Source organism: Simochromis diagramma, unplaced genomic scaffold, assembly GCF_900408965.1.
Source record: "Simochromis diagramma unplaced genomic scaffold, fSimDia1.1 OVJJ01000433.1, whole genome shotgun sequence".
Classification (NCBI taxonomy): Eukaryota; Metazoa; Chordata; class Actinopteri; order Cichliformes; family Cichlidae; genus Simochromis; species Simochromis diagramma.
Window position 1 is genome coordinate 5,967,864 of NW_024387031.1, and position 20,786 is coordinate 5,988,649.

Sequence of the window (20,786 nt, forward strand, 5' to 3'; positions counted from 1 at the left end):
GCATGGAGCAGGTGCTCATTTCACCTGCTAATTTACATTTTTTACAAGACCTTTTTCATTTTCACTAAATTTTATATATATATATATATACACACACATATACACATATACATATATATATATATATATATATATATATATATATACACATACATACATACATACATACATATATATATATATATATATATATATATATATACACACATATACATAGATTTTAGTCCTTTACCCAGTGAATGATACATCTCTCGCACAGTCACAACATCATACACAAATCCTGTACACGGCATTATGCACAAACAGATTTCTTTCTGTCCCCTGATATCCCCAGAGCAGCCTGCTAACCAGGATACTCGTGCCCTGTGAAGCACACTGTGATGTTTGTTGGGCTCTGAGCGCCGCAGCTGAATGGATGCAGTGTGACACGGACAGGAACCAAAGTGCTGACGAGCCGCTTTCACCACACAGTTGGCGTGTGGACGCCGTGTTAAGAGCTGAACTCTCTCAGGCACCGTGCATGTGACCACCATTTAGAAAATCATCAGCTATGTGGGCTATACAAAAAATGTATTCCTTAGTTTCATTGCATATTTGAAAATCACACTTACATCTTTCCGATCATCAAACATATTTTAATATTACACAAAGTTAACCAGGGTAAATACAAAATGTAGTTTTTAAATCATTATTTCATTTATTAAAGAGAAAAAGGCTTTCCAAACCTGGCCCTCTCTAACAAAGCAATTGCGCCCTGTTAAATCATGAGTTAACTGTGATTAACCACATTTAGTTCAATTTCACTGGTCACACCCAAGCCTGATTATTCCCAAACCTGTTTAAGCAGTAAATCACTGACGCAAGCTAAAAGACCTCAAAAAACAACACAACATGCCACGGTCCAAAGAAACAGCCATTATCCACACAAGGACAAAATCTGGAACGGTGCTGAACCTTCCCAAGAGCAACTGGCTTAACAAAATTACTCCAAGAGTGAATCGATGACTCATCCAGGAGAGCCAGAAACTGCTGCTGAGAAATAAAAACCCACAAAGGCTCGCCTCACATCTGCCAACAAACATCTGGATGATCCCTGAGACTTCTGAGAAAATCTTCTGTGGACTGACAAGACAAAAGCAGAACTTTCTGGGAGGTTTGAATCCCGTTAACACAGCATTTCATAAAGAGAACATCACAGCAACAGTCAGACATGGTGGTGGTAGTGTGATGGTCTGGACTGCACTGCTGTGGACTGCTCAGGACGACTTGCTGTAACTGATGGAAACATGCATTCTGTCTATCAGTCCATGAAGCTTAAGTTCACCTTGGTTCGCCAGCAGGACTACGATCTGAAACACGGCAGCATGTCCACCTCTAATGGCCTTAAAACCAAAATGAAGGTTTAGAAGTGGCCGAGTTTAAGTCTGGACGTAAGTCAGACGGAGATGCTTTGACCTTAAACAGGTCGTTAATGCTGGAAAACCCTCCAACGTGACTGAAGAGGGGAAGAAAATTCCTCCACAGCGATGTGAAAAACTCACTGAAGTTATCACAAATGCTCGACAGACTTCTTGCTGCAGAGGTTGGCACAACCAGTTATTAGGTTTAAGGGGCAGTTACTTCTTCAGACAGGACATTTTTTGATGATCTGAAACGTTTGTCAAAAAAATATAAATCAGGGAGGAAGCGAATTTCACAGCACTGTCAATCAAGGCCACGGTAACAGAGGACAGTCACAGCTGAGGCCAACAGCGACGGCTGGATAGTTTTTGGGAGCTCGTCTCTGAGTCAAAGAACTGCAGGACGTTAAAAAGGTCGAGAGACTCGACCGAGGAGACGCTCAAATCGGAAACACGGTCGATACGTCAGAACTTAACAAGCCGAATGATTAACGGCTCTGGGTTTGTTTCCCCTCTGCGACTCTGCTGAGTTAATTTATAGCTTTTCCAAGAACATCCAGCTTTGGCATCTAGTTATTTTTTACCAGGTTTTGAGACGCATCTTCCAAAGCTGGTTCAGGGATGCGCCTGTATTAAATGCAGGAGTCTGGTGCCTCTTTTGGACATTATAATCCCCCGAAGAACTTCCGTGTTGACATCTTTTACTTATTTTGACCTGTAATGTGTATCACTTGCTGTCAGTATCCAGGCAGAGCTGCCTAAACTTGATCTGAATGTGTGTGTCAATGAAGCCGGAGATTTAAACGTCTAATCTAATGAAGCGCACTCCCGTACAGTACACACTCCCTGCTGCCCGGACGCTCACATTACTCATTTACAGTAAATGAGTGGCAGAGCTGAACACGCGCACACACACACACACGCACACACACTGTTTCTGGTTGACAGATGGTTCGCTCTGTGTGAGGAAGCCGATCTGATTCAGTACAGAGACCCCCCGTCACCTCCTCCCTCCTCCTCTTCGTCCTCCTCTTCACTTTGTACCTTCTGCTGTCGTCTCGTTTCGGTTTCCTCTTCTCGTGTTTAAATATTCTCCTCGTCTGTCTTTAGTTACCTTCCAGATTTCTCTTCTCTCCGTGGACATGTTTAATGGGACTCCAGGATCCTGTTTACTGTTCTGTGGAAATTACACTTCCCTGAAGATATTACGCATCTTTAATACATTACACGTATTTTTAGTGTTTTGTTGGGGGGGTTTTAAACAGCAGAAATCTACTTTTAACCTTTAAACGCATGTAGACGGGAATAATTCATGACTGCATTACAGTGTCAAACTCAAAATCCGAAAATGGTTTTAAATCCGTACACATTGGAAATTCCTAAATCCAAACACAGTGACAGCAGTTTGTCTGACTAACGGTCTAACTGTCTGCCTAAACTAACCAAGTAATCATTGTGATTCACCCTGACCCGTCAAACTGAGGGTTACACCTGAAGTTCCCTCCCAAAGCTTCTGATTCTGCTTTGAATGAAACTGATTCATTCAAAGCTTATAGAGCGTACGCCTCATTCACACAAGCACTTTTTTTCTGCTTCTAAGTGCTTTTTACCTGACATTCACACTCCAATGAGCACATCGGGAGCGACCGAGTGTTCAGTGTTTTTTTTTTTTTAATGACACCGTGTGTGAAACAGCAACGTGTACACTCACAGGACACTTTATTAAGTACACCTTGCTAGTACTGGGTTGGACCCTTTTTGCCTTCAGAGCTGCTTAAACAAGATGACAGAAATACTCGTGTTTACATCTCAAAGGTGCTTGTTGGATCTGGACCTGCTGACTGCAGAGGCTGTTCGAGTACAGTGAACTCATCGTCATGTTCAGGAGTCATAAAGGGATGGACGCAGTCAGAGAGAAAGCCTAGGTGCACTGCGGTGTTTAAACAATGACCACAAGAGTGGCACTACCGTCGGCTAAGAACAGGGAGGAAAAACGATGCCTGGTCTGTCTCGAGTCTTGATTTCTGCTGCAACATTCGTAGAGTCAGAATTTTACCATTTCAACATCCTGAAAACATAGATTGATCCTGCTTTGCATCTGAAATGTTTGTTGTTTTTTTATTTGGTGACTTCCTGTTACACGTAGATGATGCTCTGAGTTACATTCCCATCCCGCCAGCAAAAACTGATCATTAACTCAAACGGACTGCAACTTAAGAAAACACCAGCAATAAGAAAAACGCTCCAAAAGCACACAAAACACAACAGAAATAGGAAAAATGGAAATAGGAAAAAACAGATTTCCAAAAGCAGAGGGAAGTGTTTCTGGGGAGACAATAACCCGACGGACCAGTTGCAGGAACCAAAATATGCTAAGGATTGCGCTGGGAGACACTTAAAAGAAGTGGAGGATCTATCGGTTTTGTGAGGAAAGAAAAGATGAGAGGTAAGTGTGTTAGCCTAACTATTAGCCTAAAAATCTGTCATCAGTATTATATGAATCCTGAGATTAAAACACACTTACCTAGCATGTTATGGTTTCTGCAACTGGTCCGTCGGGCTAAAAAAAAAAGTCAAGTGAGGAGTTTCTGTGTACATCTCACCCACCGACACAGCGTGTCATATAAAAGCGGTAAGATAACACGGCCTCGTGCGTGTGTTTGATCTGTATTTGTGTGGAACTTTTCAGTTAGTTCAGTTTAGGGCCTAAGATGTGTAGGAAGATCCTGCTAAGCAGTTTTTTGTCCATCAGACTCAGAGATAAGCAGCCAAAATGATTTTTTGTTGCATTGATGGAGAGTTTCCGGAATCTGCTGAGAGCAAAGTTAGCACAGCACACAGAAAAAAGAAAAAAAATCAGCACATTTCTGATAATAAAACTCTGCTGATGCAACGCTGAGCTCTGCAGCCAGAAAAACTGAAAACAATTCACAGTCATGTTCCAAAAATCGTCTCTGTCTGTGAGGGAGATTCATTTCATTCATTCCACAATTTCGTTGTACGTGTACAATGACAGCAAAGGGCTGTTCTTCTTCATCATCTGCACGACGGTGGGTTCTCAAGCAGCTGATTGAACACCTCAAACTAAATATTTGAAGAAGGCAGAGCTCTCAGGACCACTTGCAGCTTTGTTTTCCTCCAGCTGAGCTGAGCTCTTGGAGTTTGGCGCTCCTCCAGGGTCCTGTTTGCTCACCAGAAATTGATTTGAACCCAGCAGGTAGGCTGACTTCAAAGACGCTCTATTCTGGACACTTTCTGTGTTCTGACACTTTTTTTAGGCTCCCAGAAGATCAATAAAGCTGCTTCGCTTCCTTCAAACGTCCACAGAATCACATCCAAGAGAATACGCAGACAGGCAGCAGTAGGGCTGGGCCATATTATACCGTTCACGGCAATACCGGTACAATGTTAGGCAACGATAAGAAAATGAAATATCGCGATAGAATATGGGTAAAACGCGCATGCGCAGTTCCTTTGTTTTCATACGCACATGGCCGATTGTTGAGTGAAACGGATGAACCAGAATTGGTTTGTAAAAATGGTGCAACTTCAGTGATGTGGAACTGGTTTGGTGTTTGTCCGTCAGATACACAACAAAGCACATTTTTTTGTAGAACATGCAAGCGGCTGTTGTTATTGCCTTATTTGTCAGACTACGGTGCTCTAAATCTGGGAGTAATCTGGGTCCTAAACTCCGTCATTTTCAGGTCCCAAATTCAAACGAACACTGCAGCATCACTGGGAGTTAAAAACTGTCTCAATTCTTTCATCTTTAATAAAACGATCAGCATTGCTGCTTTACCAAGTGTAACTATGAAGTTTAACATCCAGGCATCCATGAAAACAAAATTTATTACATTTAACGGAGTTAGAAGTTAGCAGGAAGCTAGCGGACGTTAGCTCACTTAGCTAGCGTTAGTTTCGCTAGTTACCTAAGCATGATATTGCATGTTCTGACTGAGAGATTTCTGAAAAAATTCAAACGTACAGCTCTGCTATCACTTCCAACATAAATGAAGACAGGAAACTAAACAGCAGTGACGTTTGTAGGGTTACTGAAGTTGGGCTAGCTGGTATACAATGATGTGCTATGTGATCGCTAGCGACACAGCTATGTTAGCATAACATAAACAGTGAAGCTGGAGGACGAACACTAACACTTTTCCACTTATAAAAGTTAACGTTAAGGTTCCTGATGGTTAGAGACAAATGCAATCGCATGGCAGGATGCTGTAAACAGACCAAACTTCAGTCAGGAGAACAACTGAGATAATCCATCCACAATATGAGGTTAGTAATTAATATACTGCAACAACACGGGAATAGAGCAGCTGTGATAGAATACAGCATTAATGAATCAATGGTACAGAAGTGGAGGAAGCAAGAAGAATGAGTTGAGTAGTTTGATTTATCTGACTGCTTTGTTTCGCTTAATGTGCCTTATAATCCCGTGCACCTTATGGTCCGAAAAATACGTATTTGACTTTTTTTATTTGGCACACTGCAGTTTAATGTTGCAAAGCACCTCTTTTTAACTTCAGTGGATATTATACATGGTTATGCTCAGGATATGTCAGCCCATTTCTACTGGAAATGCCTTTTGGTTAAACTTTCAGCAAGGAATTTGCATTTGCACTGTTAAATTTTTATATAGCTTTAATGCACATAAAAAACAGCTTCTTGTTTAAGTGAAAATAAATGGATTGTGTTTTTTGCGCTAGTAAAGTTGTGGAGTTGTATTTTGTCTCGCATCAATTATATCGTCAGTTATATTGTTGTTAAATTTTCAAATATATCGTGATAAATACTTTTGGCCATATCGCCCTTCTCTAGGCAGCAGTGGTCGGGCTGTTGATTTAGTCGGACCCAGAATATGCATAAAGTTTGAACAGAGATAAAAGTCATTCTATATGTTAAACTCTGTTGGGTTTTTTTTGGTTTTTTGGCGGGGGGGGGGGGATAAGGTATCACCGACCGTTGTTTGACTCGCTGCGTAGAAACCACCCAGGATATCATCACATGTGCAGAGCTGCAGTCTGCAAATGTTTCATTTTTTATGGTGACAGATGACAGAAAGGTGAACGATGTGGGTGTTTGAGCTCCGACTGGCTAAAGCACAGAGAAATAACTGGAACAAGAGGTCAAAGGTCACATACACAGCCCATCACATGCTGAAGGCAGTGGGTCACATGCTGTCCTCCTCATACCTCTGACACACACACGATGTCAAGTCTGTGCCTCCGAGCAAACACTTGTCAGCGCCGTTACTTCAAACAGACAAAATGTGTTTCAGCAGCACTACTCTTACTTTAGTTAAAGTTATAGAAAAGTAAAAGTACAAAAGGGCAAAGAACTGAGAAGTGAAAATACTCCTCATGAAAAACAGTCCAATTTAGAGTCGTCTTGGATTAGTTACCTTTAACAGTATAAATATATTTATAGGAGCAAACAGTCAATTAATCCAGTTACATGTGTCACAGCTATACTGACAGCACGTTTGAGCCTAGTCTGGCTCACAAATGGCACAGCTGGCTCAGGTCTGGTACTGAAAAATGAGGCGCGGGCGGATGTGCTCCAGAAGTCACGAGCTTTAGCAACAGGAAATCTATCTTTGTATTATTTAACTGGTTACAATCTCTGAGATGCATGTTTAGTGCTTTCTCCTGTTACTGATGTTTGGATATAATGATTGTTGGAAGTAAGGGAAGCTTCAGAAAGAACAAATGGAAACAAGTTTTTGTTTTGAAGCCTTTTAAAACAGAAAGTGCGTAAAAGTGACTCTGACAGCTGGGTTTAAACCTTTCATGATGATCGTTATAACTGTAACATGCGTGCCGTGGACCACGGTCCTGCAGCCGCACCGACATATGCGTGACGTTTTTTCTTCTGATCTAAAATCTGATTAAAATTTCTAAAAAAATGTGATAAAATCTGAACTGAAGACTTGACGTGTGAGGGAGGTAATCTGCGGTTCAGGGTCTCTTACACACAGAGCAGAGGTTGTCAGGCGAGCCGAGCAGCTGGAGATAAACGACTGCAGCCGTCAGTCTGCTGACACGCTGCAGACAGTTCAGCGCACACATCAGTGAAACATCAGACACCTGCAGTGATGTCGTGTTTCCACTTCCTTCAACTCAACTTTATCTACACGCCGCTGCAAACCTGATCCGGAGCGGCGGTGGAAGGAGCGCTTGGGCCTTTCCATCAGCTCATCGCAAATTTCAAAGATAAACGAGTGCGCATGTCTCCAGTAATCAGTTTGGTTCCTGCTCATGGAAACTTCAGCAGAGATATCTGATAACATCATAGCAATGAATAACTGTTAGTGCTGATGAGGGACCAGTTTATAAAACAAATGTGTCTCAGTCTGTGAACTGTTACGAGGGTTGCTGTGAGGATCAGCTGAACCAGTTTTATGGGAGCTGGAATAAAAACTCTAATATGGCAGAAATGGAGATCACAGCTGCGTTGAACTTGGCTTCATCACAATAATCCAGCTATGCTCAGCTTCTTCAAAGTGTGGCGTGGAGTTCAGTAGCACTTATACACACCTCCGACTTTGACCCAATGGTGGCGGTAGAGTGCTTGAGGAAAAACATGTAGAGGCTACCTGAGACTCCACTGGCAGAAGAAAAAAGGGTAAAAAGTGTGTGGGAACAAGCATCAACCTCTGGGGCTTAAAAGCACCAATGGTGCAGTTCCTCCAACACCCACTAGAGGCTCTAGCAGTGTGTCAGTCCCCATAGACTCCCATATTAAAATATCCAACTTCAAAGCAGAAATAAACCCGTTTACATCCTGATATAAAAACTCTCTGAGGCTCTACAGATAATTCCTACCTTCATAACAACTTTACAGGTGTCATTGTTTTTATAACTCACCTGTTTAAATTGTATTAAAGCTTAAGAGTTTGCATTTTTAGGGGAGTGGCCTCTTTGACTGACAGGTGCATGGTGACACAGGCGACTTTAGCTGTTAGCCATCTGCTAGCCCTCACCTCAGCTAATCAGAGCCACTGAACTGGATATCTGGACCGTGTTTATGCTGTTGGAGCATTTTTAATGACATTACATGACCAATAATATGGCTGCTGTGAGGTTACTATACAAACAGACTGTGCAGGAAGAGCTCCAGTGTAGGTGAGTAAAATTCTAGGATTTGATTTCTTAGCATTAATTAGCTCCTGTCTGTGCCAGTGGGCGCTCCTATACAGTTTACAGATGCAATTTGCTAACCAAGCTAGCTAGCATTAGCTGATAATTTGACACTTCACCCTGGTGTCCTGATAAGGTCCCCTCTGGCCGCAAAACCCAACATGGAGGCCATAAAGCGTAGAAGCTTCAAAATGAGCCCAGAAACCACTGGCTGCATCCATCTTTTACATACAGTCTATGAAAAATGCTGCTACATCTGTGAGATCTTTGACAGAAAAACTCAGACTTGTGTTCGTGAATCTGCTTTGTGTTGTCTCAGTTACACACTCAGATGATTGTACATTTAAATGTAGACTCAGCAGATCACATGTGCCTGATGGACCCATTAAAGATGACTTTTAAATCTTCTCTCCACACATGAATGAGGTGAGCTTTGTTCCCTGTGCAGCATGAAGGCAAGGACGGTTTCTCTCAGAGTGCAACCTGACCTGCTGGAGTTCCCATCAAATATTCATCAGCTCCTTTCACAGCGTCTTGGACCCTCCAGGAAACACACAAACACAAGACGGTGCGTGCGGCCGCATGATCTCATCGCATCAGTGTTCATCTCTGTTTAACACATTATCATCCCATTATGCTTCCATAACTAACGATGAAACAATAAGGCCCCATTGATGGTGGGTAATAAACTTTATTGCTCACAGTAACACGACTAACACATCAGGAACAGGAACATCTGCAGGACATCTTTGCAAAAGTGCGCATTAAACCTGAGCTTGGTTTCTCTCATCGAGGTCCGATGGATTTAATACTTTCTGCCCTGGTCAGTGATCTGAATCCAGTCCAGTATGAGAGTAATTTCACCTCATTACTGATAACAATGTCAGCTCAAACCGCCTCCAGGATTTCATGAATGTGGATTCTGTAGGGAAATCACTAGATTATGACTTTTTCTTTTACTTTAAAAACTCCCGAATTTTATTAACTCAGAAGAGTTTCAGCCAGATTTCACTCAGGCTCAAACCTGTTCTCCTCTGTGTGTGTGTGTGTGTGTGTGTGTGTGTGTGTGTGTGTGTGTGTGTGTGTGTGTGTGTGTTTTATTAGTTTATCTTGAAAAGGATATTTTTATCTCAAGAGTCTTATTTTCTTGGTTAAATAAAAATAATGTAAGAATGAAGGATACGCCGCCTCACTGAAGCACACGATTCAGTAACACTTCATAACATAGCCGTTTAATTCCTCTGTAATTAAACAGAGTTTAACTGTATCATATTTTAAGTTACAGCGTAATTAGATTTACCTACAAATCATTAAAGGTAGGCAACAGTAACAAGTCAGGTTAATACAGGATACAAATACATTTCCATACTGTAAGTACATTTAAGTACTGCGTGACTAGTTTTAGGTAGTGTATGAGTAATTTTACGTATTCTGTAACTTTAAATAGAGTTTAGACGTCTTGATTTGTTTGACAGATCTTCAAAAGGGCCTGTGTCTACCTTTCACAGTAAAGGTCCATGACATGTGCACCATGTGACAGCTGTAGTAGAGGAAACTGTTGCTGAAGGACATCAAAGCATTTTAGAACAGATACCAGATTGAATAACAGAAGGACTGAATCAAATCTTATCTTTGACTTTACAACTGAACTCCTGCTGCCAAAGAAACTCAAAGCATCACAGCAGGTCACACAGAAAAAGCAGTAAAAGCAGTTTCACTTCATTACTTAAATCACGCTGCTGTTATTGTGTATATATTTATTTATATTTCTTCATACATTCTTATATAGTTCTATATTGTGTATTTTGTTGTACAGTTATTTTATTTTCAACTTTAATTTATATATTTTATCTTATTCTCCCAGTTAAATTTACCCTTCATTCTAATTTGTGTTGTACAGTTATTTCATTTTTAACCTTAATTTATATTTTATTCCTTCCTAGTTAAATTTACCCTTTTTAATTTTTCATATTTATTTCCTATCTTATTCATAGCCTTTTCCTTTTTTGTTTTCTTTAGGTCACGAGCAGTTGTCCAAGCATTTCACTACATATCGTACTGTGTATGACTGTGTACGTGACAAATAAAATTTGAATTTGAATTTGAATTTGATTTAAAAACGAAATTTTACTGTCCACATTTATTCCAAATGTCCCTCTTATGCACACACACAGAGTTTGCTTGCAGCCGAAACCACCCAGCAGTGACAGATCGTACCATGACAACGGTCGACAGGGGTGTGTGTGCACCTTTTTTTTTTTTTTTTTTTTTTTTTTTTTTTTTTTTTTTAAATCGGGCGGTGTTTGTTTGGGGGGGGGGGGGTTGAGGCTATGTGCCCCCTGGGGCGAGGGCAGCAGTCAAGGTTGCAGGCTGAACAAACACGCAGGATCAGAGCGTGCCCGGATTGAATGTTTCAGCCTCGAGCTGTCAGGTGGACGTCAAGAGGAAAGTTTTTATTTCTCAACACTTCAAACCTCAAACTTCAGTTGTGCCTATATTCACCCAGAGAACACATGAAGACTTAAATCTGATATTTGTAATAATCGTATGTGTTTGTAGACATCAATCCTTTAACATGTTTCCTCCTTCACTTCCTTCAAAATAAAAGACCCCATTGGAGTATATAGAGCATCATTATGCAAGACGGTGCCTATAGAGGACTGAGGGTTTCCATGGAGACGATAGCGGCTCCACTTCGATTCCTCAATTATAAGTGTGAAATCTTTATTAGTGAGAAACACAAACACACACACACAGCCGCCTTTCTTTTACCCCCTCAGAGGGTGTAACCCGATTTTCCAATAGGAACATCCATCACAACATTCCTGCTCCGCTTTTAACACGACGTGATTAAAAACCTCCGTTAACCTCTAATTATTAATCAAAGTGGAAACGAGTTGCTGTTTCCTGCGCGGCCATGGATGTGGGAACGATGAGAGACACGAGCACGATTAATCAGCATTTCTTTGATCTTTTATAAAACAATTTTAAAAAAAGATGTCACCGCAGATGGCGGGAAACTTTAGCGCACATTTTTTTTTAAATCCTATGTTACAGTTTTCCGGTTCAGTGATGAAGAAATGTGTTACATCATTGCCAGAGGATAGACTCAAGACTTATTTTGGCTAAATAATCCACACCTTCAGCAGGTACCTGAGCGTGTCTCTGGTCTGCACAGGAAGGACCGAGCCAACCGCCGCACCACTCATTCCAAAAAGAAAAATGTGACACATGGGGATAAATGACCCCCCAATTAACAAAACCATTTAAGGAGTAATCTTATTGCCACGCTGTCCAGCTTACTTCAGCCTAAACCTGCTTGGAGAAACTCGAAAACCTGCACATTTAAAATGGGCCGAGGCTGAGCGCAACTTAGGGAGTGATCCTGCTAACAAAGCAAACTGCACCCAGAAGGTCGTCAACTGAGGTCACACAGACAGTAGAAAACCTGAAACCATCACTGACCCCGACAGGACGACCCCAAATCAGACCAAAGTTTCCGCAGGAGCACGATTCAGTTCCACACGGCGTGCTGACCAAAGCACGTCAACACTGCCGAGAACCGATTCACAGAGAACAATTCGTGCTAAACTTCGGTACCAGAGCACATCTGGGCTAGAGGAAGAAGCTGAGCGAGATCATGTGACGTCACTCCAACGACATGTTGAAGAACAACATTCGCACAGGGCAAAGACGGCGGTGGCGGCAGGCTGAAAGCGGTCACCGGTGGGGTCATACTTTCCAAAACTTACAATGGCAGCACATCTGATCTGAGGAAACATCTGCTTAAACACTAAAGCTGCAGACTGCACCGTGTTTGACGGCCTGAAAGCCAAATTCGCCGACAGTAGGCTAAATAATTACTGAGTTGTCATAGAAACGTGTTTTTCTTTACCGTTTGTTCACATTTTAAGTGAGCATTTCTACACCGGATGCACTGAAATGTCAGAATGCTATTTATGCTCGAGACGTGTAAGACGTCTGAAACCTCAGAATGAACAGGAACCAAAAACAGTCGAGCATCAGCGGTGTGAACGCTGCCAGACCGAGGCGGCGTCAAACGTTTCAGCCAAGAAACATTTTCAATCCATAATCTCGAAACGAGTTGAGTACCAAAGACAGATACCGCTCGCTGCGATACCAAATTCTATTCTGAAGTTTATCGGCTCAAACGGTAAACGGGAAAAAGCTTCAAATGTTTGCTGTCGATCAGCATCAGGCCTCCTGCTGAGCTCTTCAGGAAACAGAGCTTCGGTCAGGGACTACTTTCTTCTGCGTACTCTTACATGTGTGACCTCTGATTATTATCAGCATTTAAATTTTAAACAGTGACACCGTGTGAGTGAGATCGAGTTTACCTACAGATTATAAACAGATAAAGTTTGTCACACACACACACACACACACACACACACACACACACACACAGCTACAGCCGTTAACAGTGTGACTGACACCTCAAACTGCAGCTTGTGTAACAGATCACACAGTTAATCTGGAGCTCACATTACACACACACACACACACTTAGACTCTCAGTTCTCATATTGATCACACTGTCAAACATCCTCTCTCTCGTTACTACACTAAAGCCAGAGAAGAGGAGGAAGAGCGAGGAAATAAGGAAAGGAAACGTAGACATAGGAAGCAATAAATGATGGAAGGAAGCAGAAGGAGAGGAAGCTGAAAGACAGGAAGTCAGAATAGGAAGATAAACACCAACGAGGAAAAAACATTACATTTAAAGTGGCGGTTCTGCTTTCACACTGTGAGCTCAGAGCTCGGGCTGCAGATGCTCCAAACTCTCAGTGTAGCACAGTTTTTTCTACTCTTGGATCTGCATGATGTCATAAGGAGGGATATTCCTAATATAGTCACATCAAGCACAGAAGCCCCACTGTTATGCGTTTGCAAGGGGCGGCCAATAAGAAGAGAGAGTACTTAAAGGAGGAGGAGCTAAAATGTTTCTAGCTGAACTTGGAGGCTGATGCAGACAGACAAAGACAAGAAGGATTATTCTAAACTGTGAATCATGCAAAGCTGAACAGAGTCTGAACAAATGACGCTCAGTCATCTGTTATTGATCTCACACACACACACACACACGAGAAACACACACACCTTTTAATTGACTTTCTCCTTCAAACTGAAGGACGGGTCAATCAATACAGAAAATCGTGATTTCTGATGCCATTAATGGTTCACTTTCAGGCTATATTTTATATGGAACACACACACACACACAGAACGATTAAACCAGAATAACTGAACAGACGTTTGGATCAGTTCTTGAAACAGAAACAAACTGAACAGAGGAAAGTAAAAGCCAAGGTTGTCACTGCTGAACAATGCCAGGCAGGATGTGTGTGTGTGTGTGTGTGTGTCCTGAGGACAAGACAAAACATGTTCACTTCGAATCTGATGCGTCATCTAATCACTATGAGTCGTCTGCTACGCTGTAAACCAATCTGTGCGGGTTTGTTTGTGTGTGTCTGTCTGTCTGTGTGTGTGCATGTGAGAGAGAGAGAGGCAATCATACACATTCAGCTGCAGCAGCCCGAAAATAAAACCAAAGTTTCAGAAAGAAAACTTGTAAAAAAAAAAAAAAAAAAAAGTTAAATGTGAGACATTAAAGTAAAAACAGTAAAATGGTTCTTTAATCTAACGTGGACGTCACCGAGGTAACAAACAGAGTTAAGTTCAGCCAATCACAGGGCTGTTTTAAAAAAGATGCTGCTGACCTTTGACCTCATGGCTGCAAATGTGGCATCACTGCTGCAGTCTCAGAGGAATGAATAAATCAAATGCACCCTCTTTCTGCAGCTCCACTGACTGGACTAATTTACCCTGAGTGCTACAACACACACACACACACACACACACACACACACACACACACAATGGTTAACTGCCATCAGCGTGTGAATCAATCTCCCCTCTGCAGCAGAAACATGCCTTCATTTGGAAAGGATGGAGAGGACTGTGTGTGTGTGTGTGTGTGTGTGTGTGTGTGTGTGTGTGTGTGTGTGTGTGTGTGTGTGTGTGTGTGTGTGTGTGTGTGTGGAGGTGTCACATCAGAAGGATGGATGAGTCACAGCAATGTCTGATTCATCTGAAGTTCAGGTCTAATCAAGGTTTTGGCATCAAAACAGTAAAACGTATATATCTATATATATATATATTATAAAATGTTTGTAAGATTTTCCCAAAGTGTTGTAAATAACATACGAAATAATGTAATATGACAAAAGGTTTATAAAAAAATATAAAATTTATGAAACATATCAGTAAAATTTTCCCCAATGACAGAAGATTACACTTTAAAAAGAAAAAAAAAAGGAAAGGAAAGAAAAGAAAAGGAAAAAAATGTCTAAAAGTTGTTCATTATTTACCAAAATAAATAAATAACTCATCTGAAAAATCTGTGAAATTTCCCCAAATTATCTAAATCTAAAAATGTAGGTCAAAAACATTCACAGCATGAAAAAAATATATAAAATGAACCAAATCTAATTAAAAAAAAATCACATATTTTCTTCATCGAAATTTAAATATATTACTAAAATCTGAAAAATATGGAAAATATGTAAAATGTGCCACAATAGAACATCGCTGAAGAGAGTGTGAATGAATTTTATGTTTGAGATGATTTTGTTTGGAGAGCTAAAGCTCCTGAAGGTCCATAAATTCAACGATGACACAGTTGTGACATTCAAACCTGATCACTCAGTTATTAACAGCAAGGCAAGAAAGTGAAACTATACGCACATTTAAGTCATGCCAAACGCGTCAACGTTTAAAAATATTACTAAAGATAAAAAAGAAAATAAACCAATCTAAAATATTTTTAGTGCAACTAAAATAAGACCAGAAGAAGAAGAAGATGTGTGTTGTGTGTCAGAGTGAAGTGTGTCAGTGGTTCAAACCATGTGTGTGTGTGTGTTTGTGTGATATCTTTGTGGGGACCAAAAATTGGAAGTTGACTATACTTGTGGGGACCAGGATTTTGGTCCCTACAAGTTTCAAGGCATTTTTGATACTCAAAATGTGGTTTTAGTGACAGGGTGACATTTGGTTATGGTTAGGTTTAGGGTAAGGGGTTAGGGAAAGCATCATGTCAGTTAGATGTTCCCACAGGGTATGAATACCCGGCGTGTGTGTGTGTGTGTGTGTGTGTGTGTGTGTGTGTGTGTGTGTGTGTGTGTGTGTGTGTGTGTGTGTGTGTGTGTGTTTGTTCAGATTCAGGGAAAAAAACTGAAACAGATCAGAGACGTTAAAGCTGAACAGACGGATCTGAACATGTCTGACTCTCTGATACTACAAGTGTCACATACACGCACACATAAACAAACACACACACACTCACTCTTCTCCTCAATTCAAATCAAAGTGAAAGTACATGAAAGCGCAGCTGCACACATTTAAAGGATCGCTCCGTGTTTTCTCAGCCGGCCCTGAGGCGTCAGCGGCTGTCGGAGCCGAGGTCACGCTCACTGTCAGTGCTTGTGAGCTGACTGCAAACACTTAGAGAAGAATTTAAAATCCCTCTGAGGCTGAAAGGAAACAGGAACGAAAGGCGGGATAAAGGTGGTGGGTTTAGCTGGGGGTGGAGGCACCGCATCAAATTCTGCTTAAGGCCCCACTAACTGCAAACTGTCCACGTCAGACACAGAAACACCAAAAACTGATATTTACACGAAAACTGAGTGCAAAGTGAAGGAACCAAAAGCTGCAGTTCCTCTACTGTCCACCGGAGGCTCCAGCAGTGAGTCAGTCCCCATGGTTATGATTGAAAATGTTTGATTTCTTGTGGTTATAATCATTTTCATACATTTACTGCAAATGTGCTCATAATGAGTTGGCACTCAGTCTTCTGAAGGTCATAAGTTTCGTTCAGCGTGACTGTCCGGACTGATGTATCCAGGGGTGCACATAAGTGGTCCGCAGGTGTGCATTCGCTGTCAAAATAAAAGACGCTCACCGGATAAGCAGTTGCAATGCACGTTTGCATACATAAGATTTTCTGGAGGAGGACAGACATTTGTTTAGAACTCTTAAAGATGTCGAAGAAGCTCCTTTAAGCAATTACTTTGGTGTTCCTCCAAAGAAATGTCAGAAGGAGTCCGAACCGCAAAAGAAGCGTGCATTCTCGGAAAAATGGTTGCAGGAGGTGAGCTGGCTTCAAACAAATGATGAACGCACAGAGATGTGGTGCAGAATGTGCAAAAATAAACATGTTTACAGCCTGACACACAGACTGGTTGGTCTCTGTAGATAATTGAATCCTTCATAACACCTGCACAGGTGAGAATCTATTTTATAACTCACGTTTTTCATTTGTAGTAAGTTTGCGGTATTAGGGCCGTGGCCTCTTTGACTGACTATCAGCTGTTTAAATCACCAGATATGTCTGCTGATTGTTCATTTTGAGATTAAAGTTGTTGTTTCCTCCAAAAGTCCTGATGTAGACGAGTTTGTAGACGACTTTATGCCTTGTGATACGACAAACATTGTCTATACTGGACGAGGGTGTAACCATCACTATCCTTGCATCAATCCAGTGTGAGCTCTTTCATTTTGCACGAATCCGTCCAGCTGTGGTTCTAACTTCTGACCAGATGCCAAGTTCTGCACCAGCGTCCTATCACCACACCGTGCTTATGAGCTAAAACAGAAATAACAATGAGAACACCCGTGGTGTTCACGAAAGCAGACGATCCATGACGAGCAAAACTACGACTGCTTCCCTCTTCCCTTAGTCTCACGCCCACCCACCGGTGTGCGCCGTGATAAAAAGCAAGCGTACAGATGCTGAGCTTCCAGCTGTTTGGAAAACTGCTGCACTGTATCGCAAACCAAGCGCCCCCTTTTACCAAAGAGGGTCTCACGCCAGAGAAAAGATCATGTGAGACCAATCACAAACTGAGCACTCCTTTCACAGCAGATACTGATCTCAAACTCCACCCCTCTTGCAGGCTGGAGGGAGTTTCGATCCAAGCGCTCCTGTGGACCCACAGCTGCAGCTGACAGCTGAGCCTGCAGAGCTCCTGGGAGCAAACACCCACAGGTTAATAACTACGTGCACACACACACACACACACACACACACCAGGCCTGCGTGTGTGTGTTAATCTTCGCTTTGTTTAAAAAAAAAAAAAAAGGGACAAAAACAAACCCCTAGATCTGTATGCTCACCCCCAGTATAAACCAAACGCACCTCCTCACAAACATGCCATCACCTCCCCTCAGCTCACAGCGCTCCTTCCTCTGATCTCTGAACCAGCTGTACTTCCACTTCACCTACCACCACCCACCTTTCACTCTCTCTTTCTCTCTTCTAGCACATGATGGACAACAAACCAAGCGCTCTTTTAACTTGAGGCTCGGCTCTGGCAGACTTTCAGTCCAAACTTTCATCAGCATCCTCACATTTTTCTGCTCCTGCACAAATAAACACAGCACCAGTGTAACCACAACTAAATCAAACCAACCCCACCTCTCATTTCCACATCAGATAGAAAACAAGCACTCCTTTCCAGCATCCAAAGCTCTGTTCTTCCTCATTCTGAAGCTGTCAGATGGCAGGTGTGAGTAGTTGTTTTCCACAAAGTGCAAGGCGGGGCTGAAACAAAATCAAACCAAGCCCACTGTCCTCCATCTGGAACCACACCCATCCATCCAACCATCCATTTTCTTCCACTTATCCAGTTCAGGGGTTCCAGGAGCCTAAAAGAAGAATCAAGTGCTCCCTTCTTTACCCGTTCCTCTTGCATCCACAAGCTTTAAGGTTTACTCGAACTGAACCAAACCAACTCCTCCTCTCAATGAAATAAACCCCTTTTTTCCTCCAACCTGAGCTGGTACATGGTGCAAGTGCTCCTTTCCAGCATCCAGCACGCTCTTCCTCCTCAGTCTGAAGCTCTGAGATGGCGGTGTGACCTCACAAATCAAGCGCTCTCCTATATACCACGGAAGCAGGAGCTTCAACTGTTGTTCTTCTGTTCCCAACTGTACTTAATCTGGTGTGTCATGTGTCTGAAATCAAACACTTCCCTTATCTAAAAGCACAAAGTGAAACTGCAATCAACTCAAACCAACCCTCCACTGTCCTCCACCTGGAAGCTCATCTCTCAGCTGAGGGATAAATCAATCAATCAAGCGCTCCCTTCATTATCTCTTCCTTTAACCTCGACGTTCAGGAAAGATAAAGCTGAAACTAAATCAAACCAACCTCTCCCGCAGTGCCCTACTACACCTGTATGTGGTGTATGCATGCACCCCATGTAACCTGAATGAAACAAACCCCCTCCTTTCCTCCATCTCCAACATGAGCTGGCATGTGGTGCATAGGAAACCAAGCGCTCCTTTCCTTATGACCTGGAGTTTCCTTCACCTGCAAAGCATCCTCTCTGAAACACAGAGAGGGGTTGCAACAAAAATCAAACCTACCCCTTCTACTCTCCCCTCTTTTTCTACCTCTGGCACGTGGCACATCACAAACCATGCACCCCTTAGATCCTATAGGTCGCCTTCACATTTTTCAAAATTGAAAGTACAACAAAATCAAACAGTGTCTGAAACATTATTCACGCCCCGCCCCCTCCCCGCCCCCGTCTTCTTATAGCAAACCGAGCGCCCCCTTCTGCCTCTCCTAATGAAAAAGCCCCCCCCCCACACACACCCACCATCATTTCATCCTGGACCCGGACTCCCCTGCTTGGCGGGGAGGCACAAGTGCTCCCCTCATTGCCCTCACGCTTTCTGCAACAAAATTGCCCCCCCTCCCCACCCGCCCGGCCCTCCCCTCTCGTGGACCCTCTCCTCTTGCAGCTGGCACGTGATGCGTCTCAAACCGAGCGCTCCCTGCACCTCCAGCCTCGCATCAGCACACCATCATGCGTTTTTTTCCTGCAACATCCAAAACCAAACGATCCCCCCGCCTCCCCTCCACTCTCTCTCCCCCTAAACAAACACGTCATCAACACACACGTGCACGCGCGCACACACACGCAGATGCGCACACCGGGACACACCGGCTCTTACCTCTGGAGCTGCTGAAGGCGGTGTACCAGGACAGGGAGACCAGCCCGCACAGCCCGAACAACAAGACCGTCAGGAAGGAGACATTTCGGAGCCTCATCTCCGGAGCCCCGGGAGCATGTCCGCACCGAGAGGGGGGAGCAGGGCAGCGCGTGGATGGAGGGAAAAGGGGAGGCAGGCGGAGACAGGTAGACGGAGAGAGCCACAGAGACGGAGGGAGACGGAGAGGCGGGCGGAGCTGTTGCTGTTTGAGCAGCAGCGGAGAGACTGAGGAGAGGGAGAGAGAGAGAGAGAGGGAGGGAGGGAGGGAGAGAGGGGGAGGAGACAACCAGGTAGAGAGACGTGAGGAGAGAGAGGGAGTCAGAGGTCTGAATTTCTCCGGAGCTCGGAGTTATTCCGGTGGTTTCCTCACAGGCAGAATCATCGTAAACACATCGGGTTGCTTCATCGTGTCTTACGTAATGACTCATGTAACGGATTGAAAGGTTTTCCACCCGGCGTTACTCCAAAGCGCCGGCGTCCCGGGGAGAGGCTCAGAGTTCAGCTTTATTCACTAAAACACGACCACAGGCCCCTGAAAATGACTCCGGCAGTGACCTGTGAGCAAGGGCTTGGCAACGGCGGGGAGGAAGAACTCTCCGTTAACAGGAATCAGCCCAACACAAAACAAATGATGGTCAATTGAGTTAAAAAAAAAACAAAAAAAAAACAAATCCTCATGCATCACGGAGCCGTTAGCAGCTTTACTGAAGAGCATTAGAGAGTTAATGTAGGTTTTATTTTATTTCATTTGGACTTTTTGTCTTTTATTCAGTTTCATTGAGTTTCCAGAATGGATTTTTTTTGTCTCAGTTTAGTTTTGATCATTTGAAAATGTTTCTTTTCATTTTATTTATTTATTATGATTGTGTTTTGTTTTGTTTTTTCATTAGGGAATGTCCATCAAGGCAAGCTAAAATAACATTATTACTCAGGATGTTTCCTCCATTTTGTTTTCAAAGTTCACAAAATCATTTCATTCATATTCGATTTTATTAAAAGTCCAGTTTTTATTTGTTTTTTCAGTTCAGGGGTGTCCAACAGCCACACTGAAGCTGTTCAGTAATAGATTTTTATTTTATTTTTTTAATAAAATGAAAACTCCCGTTTTTTCACTGCTAATTAGAACTTTTTTTTTATTGTTCCAAAAAAA

General features: G+C 42.6%; 1 protein-coding gene across 1 annotated transcript in view; it reads right to left on the reverse strand.

Moving 5' to 3' along the window:
* The window catches only part of mgat4b (alpha-1,3-mannosyl-glycoprotein 4-beta-N-acetylglucosaminyltransferase B), a 116,628-nt gene extending 96,556 nt beyond the window's left edge, over positions 1-20,072 (reverse strand). Inside the window, exon 1 of the mRNA XM_040042980.1 lies at positions 19,598-20,072. Coding sequence (XP_039898914.1) covers positions 19,598-19,694 — 97 coding nt within the window. The 5' untranslated portion in view covers positions 19,695-20,072. The remainder of the gene's footprint in view (positions 1-19,597) is intronic.
* Between the last annotated feature and the right edge of the window lie 714 nt (positions 20,073-20,786).